The sequence below is a fragment of the Anabas testudineus genome, chromosome 6, assembly GCF_900324465.2.
Source record: "Anabas testudineus chromosome 6, fAnaTes1.2, whole genome shotgun sequence".
NCBI classification, from domain to species: domain Eukaryota; kingdom Metazoa; phylum Chordata; class Actinopteri; order Anabantiformes; family Anabantidae; genus Anabas; species Anabas testudineus.
Genome location: NC_046615.1, coordinates 5,237,961 through 5,248,361, shown reverse-complemented (window position 1 = coordinate 5,248,361; position 10,401 = coordinate 5,237,961). Strand labels below are relative to the sequence as shown.

Here is a 10,401-nt window from a genome sequence, read left to right as displayed (position 1 = left end):
AGTGTACACGAGTGAAGTATTTACTTAAACTGATGTCATTTTTATTTATTATGGTTAATTCCCTCTTTATTGAGAGAAAAACCATTGAAAGGTCCATCAAATCGAAATATGTCGAACATTTATAGCCATTTTCTTAAACATATGATTTCCTGCTCCTCAAAGAAAATTAACCCACAGCGCATAGTAGCAAAGTCGAACATTTACAATTTCTACATAAAAAAACAAAACAAAACATGAAGAATATGAATTGAACGTTATCTACAAAACAGAGGAGGTATTTAGAACTTTTTGTTTTTCAGACACTTGCCCAAACTCTCATTGTCCATGAAGATTTCTTACAACCACAAAAACTAAAATGCTAGCTCACGGGATAGAAGATGTGAACTGTTGTTCATTTACAACATAAAGAAATGAATCGAATCATAAAAACAATCAACAGCACACAGCCAGAAAAACTGCAGCACAACTTGTTTTCATGGAGTGAGCCGGTGGGGAGGCTTTTAACAACATGACGTACAGTAGGTAGGTGAGCGTCATTAAACACAGATTGTCCTTAACAAGGATTTAATGACAACACACCTTGATTGGTCCAATGTGTCTGGATTTCCTGTATAATCTATAATTGATAGTTGTCAACATTGGGGGAATTTGCATAAATTACTGACAAGATTCATGTTTCTTTATGTTAACCTGTGAAGTGTTTCAAGCTGCCATTTGTACTTAAACACAAATTGTCTCTTTTTTTAATTCTGAAACAAAGTTTACAAAAGAATTTGTCAGAAGAAGTGCAGTTACTGCAAATGTTTTTTATGGTTGTTACTTAGCAAGAGCAGTGTGGCCGCTCTAGCTTGAACAAAGCATTAAAGGCAGTTTAAGGAAATACATCATGTGTTTATAAAGACAAAACACAAAAAGTGAAACTGAATGTCATGAGAGGTGCCAGAGGTTGTGCATGCAGGTTCAGACTAAGAAACATTACACAAACACCTTCTATAACTAACTTCTATAACTAAAAATAATATATATCATTAAATTAAACTACACTCGAGCCAACAATGAAAAAACAAACACACATTCATTTAGTTGTTTAATTTTTCTCATCAAAAGAATCCTTGAGAAAAATTTTAGCACCATTTTGAAACATTTTATACAGCAGTTAAAGGACTCACTATGTTTATTATATACAGAAAAATAAAAACTCTTATTACCATAACCAATACCTTTCATCTTTGTGTTGCTTTAAATATGAACCAGCTCCATGATACACTATGATTTGTTGAGCATTCAGTTAGGCAAGTTAGATGTTGGATGTTAGATGTTCTGCATTTTGTCACTGTAACCAACACTTAAAAAGGCAAACAAAACAATATATAAGATGACTGGACAAGGAGAACAGTGCATTCAAAATAAAAAAGAGTGACTTTGCAAAAGATTTAAAATGATCATCAAAATACTCCATCAAACCATTTACAATAATATAGTAACATTAACCAACATCTTTTTCCTCCCACTGACTGTGACTTAAGAATCCTACACGGGGTCCATAAGTCTTCTGCTCTAGAGTAAGATGAAATTACCATAATGCATCATGTAGCTAGGCTTGTGTTGCAGTGTTTGTGTAGATGTCCCGGTCACTTTTTAGTGCCGGGGTCCACCCGGTCGTGGAAGAGGGGGACCTGATCAGAGAGAGAAAAGCGGAAGGGGGGGGGCAGTTATACATCAAGTTAAGATTAAATGTAAGATTGTTCAAAAACAACCTGAAGTCACACAAACACACACATAAAAAGACAAAAAATGATTTTAGTTGTGGAAAAAAAGACGCACCTGGAGTAGACAGAAGTGGAGGGCGAGAACTCTTTAGAGAAGGAGGGGTTCCTCTAATCCCATGTGGGCCCCTGGGACCTGGATGGTATAGAGAAGCGTGGGGGAGTAAGGGGAGCCCACGAGATAAGGGGGCACCGTAGGGGCTGTGTGAAGACGACAGGGGGACTCGTACAGGTGGAGCCCCTAGCGACAGACCTGGGGGTCGATGTAAGGACAACAGTGGAGGAGGTTTGGTTTTGGGAAAGGAACCTAAAGACAAGGAAATATACCAGATGTGTCTCAGTGAAAAGCTCTTACGAGGACAGAAGAAAAGGGAACACAATCCACACAACACAGCACAGATCAAATTAGGAAAACCTTTGTGTATGAGTGCGTCTTTACTGACATGTTGTGCATGATGTCTTCTCCACAAGTATTATAATGGGAAGGTAAATTCATTTGTGTTTGCTATATACTGAAGACCAAAAGAAGAATACGAGATGAAAGATCAGATAGCTTATGCTATTTACACAAAGATACATAATATGATCACCAAACATATTAAGCGAGCAAAAGTATAAATAACAGACAGACAGATTTAAGGTAAAGTGTGTTATTGTTCTGAAGGAGATCAGATGAAAACGGAACACAAAAAGCAATTTTTCACCTCTCTGTAAGCCAACATAAATGTCTTGCTGCAACAAAAGCAAAACTAGTAGTTGTGTAAGTAGACACATCTGTAGTCTAACCTGGTGAAGGCAAGAGAGGCGCAGGTGTAGGTGGGGAGTGGTCCACCATAGGCCCCCCTCCGGCTGCAGACTGGAGTTGAGGGGGCCCAGGTGGAGTAGGAAGTAGAGGAGGAGGTTTCCCCAATCCTTGAGGTAATATGTTACCCCTCTCCTCCTCAGCGTTGGAGGCTGAGATACAGAAAGAAAGAGACATTACAAGAACCACAGCAGACAGGAAATATATGATCCAAAGAAAAGGAGCGAACAGGGTAGGAAATAAAAGCGCAATAAGTCGTCACAGCCCTTGTCGGTCCCACAGTTTAATCAGCACCACACCTTGTATGTGCTCCTGCCGAGAATGGACATAATCTGAGATGGTTTCCAGCTCTTCAGGGTAGAGATGCACCCCGTCAGCTAACAGCATGAGAAGTTGGCGAGTTTCAGAGGGAACAGTGTGGCGCTCGATCTTTTCTCGATCTAGAAAATCATCCAGTAGTTGGGATGCCTGAGCTGCAATGTCTGCAGGGTCTCTCGACGGCCGCTCTTTGGCCAGCCCACGACTATATTCTGCTGCAACAAAGTCCATGGCCTGGTCTTTGGGCATGTTGCGATGAACTAGAGGGGGAAATAAGAGCGTTAACGGTGAAGGGACAGAAGTGTAAGAAAGAGGTGAAATAAGACGAGCCAAAAACTGTAGAAATAGCAATAAAATGATCATAGTTCTGAGATAGTTCACACTGAGATAGATTTTGTTTTTATTGTGGCAAGAGCTACTTTTGAACAGCTTTTTGAAACTTTGTGAATTGTTTGAGGAAGAGGGGAAATGGGGCAGTTTTTTATGATGTGTTCAGATGTAATCAGTAATTTAAATTTTTATTGCATATGGTTTGAATATAAAATCACTGAGAAGCAAGCTTTGAATTTTTATGTGCATTCAGGCATGTGATACTCAAGCACAATGAGTAAACCTTTAATTTGGGATTTGTGTATGTTAAAAATGCCTTTGTTGCATAAATGGATTGATTTTATTAGAACTTATTTTTGCTGTGTAAACATAAGTCAGAAATGTGTTTAGGGCATCTGGTCTGTTTCCTTCTTTTGTGTGTATTTGCGTGTGCTACATAACGTAACATCAAGATTGAACAATTACATTCCTCTGCATGGTTTTGATGTTCATGCTTTATATAGTGCATAAGTGTAATATATCTTAATTAGTTTGTTTGTATGTGGTTGGCCATTTAAAAACTAGAATTTCTTTTAGGGACTAAATCACACAGGTTTTTATTAATTACTGACACTAACGTCCATGTGAAGAAATTATTTCAATTATGAATACAGAAAATTTATATTTAGGTCTCTGTTGGGTTTGTTGATTCTGATTAGGTGTAAGAAGATCTTGGTGCACTAAAGTTTAATATTGAGCCCACTTAAAGGAATGCTATAATTACAACAGGGGTTTTACTTTCATACCCCTGGTCATCAGTTGTGGTTTGTTAGTTATGAATTAGATGACTGTCTGTAAAGAAGCTAACAGGTTGTACACTTATGGTAAATATTCAGAGTTAAGTCTGAATCAGGAAGCTGGTCTATACATCTGTAATGTATATATCTGTAATGGTTACAGCTGATTTTTTGAGTCAAAAGTTTGTTGTTGTTTTCTCCTCTAAATTTTTTACATAATGTCTGTCAATGTAGCCACTTTCACAGAGCTTGTCAAGGTTCAAGCTATAAAATATGCTCATTTGCTTCTGTCTGTAAAGTATATATGAAGCTACCATCAGCCTCCAGTTAGCTCAGCTCAGAGACAAGAAACACTGTGGGTAACCTATGGATGTGTTATGAGAACTGAATACTGAAAAATGGCACCCTTTCACTCCTATGAAAGTTATTCAGTGGTGCATTGTCCAAAGGTTGGACCAAATTCTGATAAAAATAATGTGTAAAATGTGTATTTTATAGCCACACTGTCTGTGTCATGCAATCAATGCAGAACTTGCAGTGACACAGTTTGACCAGTACACCTGTGCTGATCCTGGGGGCTTGGCTCACTTGGCATGATGTTCCTGGAGTCTCCACTGGTTGTCCAGGAAATTTACCATGACTGTCAATGCATTTACATGCGCTTAAGTAACCAGCTTACAGTTGGCTTTCTCAAAAAAGCCAATTTCTTAGATGCCATGTAAATGGGAAACCTAGTTACAGTATTCTGGATAGAGGATTAGACATTCCTTATTTCTGAAGGTAGATTTCTCCCCAAGAACTCTGATTACTCCACCATGTAATGCCTCACTTTTCTGTGATGCCATAAACTGGTCCACAGAACTGACAACGGTGTCCCAGATTAACAATGCAGAGCAGCAGTGCAACATTGATGTTGCTGCTGATTGTTGCAGACTCCCTTGCAGGAAGTAGTTCTCTGTAGGAAACATGTTTAAACCTTAACTGGGTTTGTAACAGGCTTTTCATTGTATACATGTGCATGACAAAAGACTGCAGCGGGTAAAGTAGCACAGTGTAGCTGCTAGAAGAAATGTCTTCAGTTACTATACAGCTGAATTATGGGGGGATGGTACCAAATAAAATTTGGGGTAGAAAGGAAATCTGATTACTGATCTGTTGCATGTTTACACAAATTTACAGTTTACTACAGTACATGTAAACATGTTCTTCGATTATCTGCATTTGTAACCTGGTTCTCTCTTAGTAACCAGATTATTACACTTGATTCAGACTAGATTAAAAGTTCTCAAGTCAGATCTTGGAGCTGTGGATGTGTGGTAGCTTCTTATTTATAAGACAGACATGAGAGTGATTGATTTCTAATCACAGAAACAAACTATCCCTTCAATGTACAGTACATAAATTGTTACTTTGGGCTTTATTAATTTAGTATAGTATATAAGTATATAATCTTATGCAATGTCAAACTATATACCATCGTAAGCCAGTGGCTGATTAGACAATGACTGATTGGAGAGACAACCACTTCTGTGAATACTGAATGAATACTGTGTAGATGTGGTGACTGTTTAAATCAGCTTTAGTTACGAGACCATGAATCAAATATATAAATAATTGTGGCTCTATAATTTCATGTTGGTTTCATATGTTTGTGTTTTAGTGTGAGTATGTGTTTTTTTGTTTTGTTTTGTTTTTACACCATCTATTTCAGGTGTAGTTTTCAAAGATTTTGGTGCATAAGATGTACAGTGCATTAGACTGTGGATGGAGGATTGTAATTAATGTGGTTTGGCTAAGCTTGAATGAGGGGTAGGGACTTACTTTTGAGGGATTCTGAGAATATGATAACAGTGCAGGAGGACAGATCTATGTTTGTCTGCTCCACCAGAATACATAACGGGGAGCCGTTTGCTCGGACATCCTGCAGGGCCCGGGTCAGGCCCGACTCCGCCTGAAGGTAGAGCATTTCCACTGACAGGCCACGCTCCTGCAAGCACTGGCTTAGCGATTTGGGGTAATCCCTTTGAGAGGAAGAGAAACACTTCGTTAACTTGACATTTCTATGTTAAGTGACTCAGCTGGTATGTAGAGAAACCTAAATTAGTTTTTAAAGTATGATTACCAACCAAACCATGCCATATGATGTCACTAACACAAGTGTGTGGATCTCTCACAGATAGGTTGTTGTGCGGTTTAGGTAGTTTAGGAAAGACTTAAGTCAATGTGTTTGAATTTTAGTTCTTCTGTCAAAGACAAAGGAAGAAGTGGTTGTAGCAGCTATTGGTGATTTGTCTTTCTGAGGCTGCTCTGTTGATGATGTGGGAAAATGTCTGCATGTTGTTTGACCCTTTCTAAAATATTAATGGTGAAAGGCAAGTTATTATTTTAATCCCCAAGAATCATGAAGAGCAACAGATTCTTTCAAAACAGTGCTCCAAATCAAAAAAATAAATAAAAAAAAACTACAAGGGGAAAATGTGTTAGGAGAGAAAAAACATTTGTTTGCAATGTCCCAACCACAGAGGAACTGAGGTTTATGGCAGAAGTATGGTTTGATAAGTTTTTATGAGAAATTTATTTTTCTTACAGTTAAAGTGCTGTTGTTATTGTTGGAACAAAACATCAAAGCAGACCACAGCTGCCAGAAGCACTTCTGAAAGCACAAACACCTGCAATATACATTGGATATTGCAGTTGCAGATGCAACCTTCTTATGGCTAAAAACACTGAATGCATTTCAACTGGGATAATTTGCTAATTTTCACACATTTCAAAATATGTCATTATACATTTTTGCAAAATGGCTATTTGATGAATGTATATGTTTTATAGAGCATATAAAAGGTATAATAACTAGTTGTTAAACATGCTATGCTAGTCTATTTTGTTATTTAAGCAACAAAGGCTTGATAGCATACCCCATTGGGTATTTGGCCTGATAACTAGCAGCACAGCAGCACAGTACTATTAGTTCTTTCAAGTAAGTTTGATTAACTTATTACTGTGCCACAGTCCCATGAATACAGCCTCCATATTTGTCACAACTTTACAGCCGCCATTTGTGTATAAGCATCTTCTGAATTAACTAATTTTTGATGTTGCAATGTGGAGCAAGTATAAATGTTTTGTGCATGTCTAGTGCTACTTTATATATGAAATACTATGTTTCAACAGAATCATCTATGCATAGTGGGTTGAGGGGAGATAATTTAAAAGGTATTCAGTCGTGCAAAGGGAAGCATTCACCACTGAACCATCCAAAATATTTATGAGCAAAAGATGGGAATGGTATGTAAAATAGCATTCTTTAATGAAATAAAGTAGTTTTTTTTTTTTTATCTGTATTTAGTATGTGCAGTGGATTTTTTAGGAATGTTTTAATGACATTTACCTAGACACTAAATTCAGGAAGTGTGAGGATTTTGCGTAAAGGTATGCGTGTGTGTGTTTTTGTGGCTAAACAAGCTAAAGACAAAACAGCTTGTAATTTAAATGTGATTAGGCTATATAAGGATAAATAAATAAATGTATGCATTCATTGTGGCACTACGCTAGAATATAGCTTTTAATCTGTAGACTTTCTTTATATGTTAAAAAGAGAAATAGCAGACAAATCGCTGTACTTATAAAAATACATATAAAAAATAAGAAAAAAAGTGGGTGAAATTTGGATGTACTGTTGTGGAACCGCTATTTTAGTCAACCTTTGTTCTACCAGAGAGTTTGCTTCTGATGATAGCACGGTGTGTGTAATGTTAAGAAAACATAATATAAATTAGCACAACAAGCAATACATGACATAACATGGACAAAATATCTACAGTAAGCATGGTAAAAAGAAGTGAGGCAGGGACCACCCGTCACTAATCAGAATCAGACTTATGAAGACGAGCATAATCAATCAGTACAGCAGTCAAACAGGCAAACTGTCAATCCTTAGTGTTAACAAAAAAATCACTGGAAAATTACTATCTAACACTTTCTAGCAATGCACAATTGCTGCACAATTCTTGTTTCTCCCCCATTCAGAATCACATTGTTCTCTCACAATTATCAAGCAGTGTATTTCCTTTAATATTATTCCTTTTTGCATTAGACATCATTGTCGTGCTGTCTTTATGAAGTCAGTAGAGCTTTCACGCCAGCCTCTTTTCCCTGTGTATTGTTTGTCACATGGTGCAATGCAGTACTGTCACTAGTTAATACAACTTACAGAGAAAAGGGAGTGATTGGTTTGATGCAATAGGTCTCCCTGATAATATAAACAACTAAAAATGCTAAATGAAGTAATAGGTATGAATCTAAATCACAATTTTAAAATGATGAATACTCAAAATCAAAAATCTAAACTGATTCAGCTCCAAGCCATAAACTGCTTGTAGTTAAGTGCATCACAACTAAACTGAGCCATCATAGATAGCCATCAAAAGAAAAAAACAAGAAATTAATGCCCCAAACATGCTACATGCAAGTACTCTAACATGTGGTCCAGCTGCGTACAATCCTGATGGACATTCTTAATTTACACTCTTGCAAACTAATGGAGGTGATCAATTAAAAGCATCAATAAAAGCTAAAGATCAAAACCTTTAGAAGTAGACAACTATCATGTCCATTGCAGTGCTTAGACAGACATAAGAAAACACACAAGACACAATGTGTGTTTTTCAAATGGCTAATGGAAGAAATACACAGAATTTCTGCCCGAATGAAGAGTTGACACAATCCACTGACAAAATGCTGCATAATTGTTTTTCCTGGAAGGAACTTAAACCATAGAGGTCGACTTTGTCTTCTTGTTTAACACTACAGCATTGAAATGTCATTCAGAAGTTAGATGTGTTGATTTATCACAGAGGATTAAATTATCAGAAATAATACTGTCACGTGTTTAAATAAAATAATTGGGAGCTGCTAAACAAACGATTTATCCAACATACAAGAAGTATGTTCCCCAAAAAATGTCCAATAAACCAACATCTACCAGTCTCATCTCACAGACTGATCAATCCCTACATGTACTACAAGTACTCACAGGCACTTGTTGGTGACAGAGAGGACCACACAGTCAGCTGGCTTCTTCTCCTCCTGCACCTGTCTGTAGAACCTCTGATACAGGGCTTTCCGTCTGTCTGCTGGGGTGACACCCTCCGGCTTGGCTGAGGGTTTGACGATAATTGGAGAAAATGAAGGGAAGGTTGAGTGAAGAAGAGAGGTGCGGATAAAAGCGGGAAGGTGGAGATGTAGGCACAGAAACAAGAGCAGGTTTTTGAAATACATGGAAACAATCGTGGATCTACGTGGGCTGTAGTACTAACTTATCTTTATCAAGTTTCATCCAGATTGCAACCCCAGAGTGATCTTTAAATATTTTACATACAAAAAAAATGCTGTTTGTGCATGTAAATAAATCCAAACACAAGTCTCACCGCTTGGCGGATGCTTGTATCCCTCGTACTTCACATTTCCACTGTAGTTTTTCATTTGCTCTAGTTCTTCATAACTGAAATATAAGCAATTGCATAAATAAGTGCAACATTTGGCTTTGGTCAGTGCTTCTCGGTACAGTAACAGAAGTAAATGCAGCACTTTTATATGAATCTAGAAACTATGTGAATGTAAAGGAAGGCTGGTACCTTTCCAGAGCATCCTTGAGCTCCTCGCCCCTCTCCTCTCTGGTGGGGTACGGGGCTGGTCTCCGGAATAGACGTAGCGGTGGAGCACTGCACAACAAAAGAAAGACTTTTGTGAGTTTTATCAAATGTGAAATATATAGCTATTTTAAGGAGGCTTCTCGTCCGTCACCTCGTACTATTTTGTTTTTACGCTACAGCTGCAGTATAGCATTCTGTGCATGCTAGCTGCTAATGCTAAACTTGCTACATGGAACCAAACGGCTGGAGGTTGCTACCTTCCATTTGGGTTAGCTGGTGGCCGCCTGGTAGCGGCAGGTGATTTCGCCCAAGATGACATTTTGTCTGCACTGGAAAGTCACCCAAACAAACGCAGGCTTCTAATCACAGGGAAATAATAAATGCAGTCCTTCCTTTAATACAACCAAATACTGTGGTACAGCCCTCCCCACAGTGGAGAGGAGTTCTTCTTCTGGCGGTGGACCACCCAGCTCACTGTGCTATTACCGCCACCTACTGGACTGACAACGTTACCACCAATTAAAACTCACCAAAGCTTATGATATCTTAAATTCTCTAGGGTTGTGTTTTGATTTTTTTAATGATGCTACTAATGTTCAAAGCACATAATCATATAAATAATAATATGTCACACACGCTGTATTGTTTTTAAAGAGTCAAAGAAATTATTGTCTAATGTTTTAGCTATAAAAATCTTCTGTCATTCCCTGATTTTTTGTTATCATTAATTATCTAGTTTAAGTTGGGTTTTGGTC

General features: G+C 37.8%; 1 protein-coding gene across 2 annotated transcripts; it reads right to left on the bottom strand.

Annotated features, from left to right (window-relative positions):
* si:ch211-216l23.2 (uncharacterized protein LOC565061 homolog) lies at window positions 1-10,081 on the bottom strand. Of its 2 annotated transcripts, XM_026366411.1 has the most exons (9): window positions 9,904-10,081; window positions 9,629-9,715; window positions 9,422-9,495; window positions 9,028-9,151; window positions 5,814-6,013; window positions 2,868-3,146; window positions 2,553-2,720; window positions 1,825-2,073; window positions 5-1,676 (listed from the first exon to the last, which is right to left on the bottom strand). In XM_026366411.1, exons 1-9 carry the CDS (start codon window positions 9,963-9,965, stop codon window positions 1,639-1,641), a joined length of 1,281 nt encoding a protein of 426 aa, XP_026222196.1. In that variant the 5' UTR covers window positions 9,966-10,081; the 3' UTR covers window positions 5-1,638. The 2 variants fall into 2 exon arrangements, with proteins under 2 accessions (XP_026222197.1, XP_026222196.1); XM_026366412.1 differs by lacking the exon at window positions 2,553-2,720 and having other exon boundaries at window positions 1-1,676.
* Window positions 10,082-10,401: the final 320 nt, after the last annotated feature.

Bases quoted from the DNA above. Each gene is read 5' to 3' on its own strand.
- si:ch211-216l23.2 (XM_026366411.1), bottom strand. From the start codon at position 9,965: ATGTCATCTTGGGCGAAATCACCTGCCGCTACCAGGCGGCCACCAGCT. The intron at 9,716-9,903 runs GTAGCAACCTCC...TTTGTTGTGCAG, and splicing joins CCAGCTAACCCAAATGGAAG to TGCTCCACCGCTACGTCTAT. The intron at 2,074-2,552 runs GTTAGACTACAG...CCTTGTCTTTAG, and splicing joins GCCTCTCTTGCCTTCACCAG to GTTCCTTTCCCAAAACCAAA.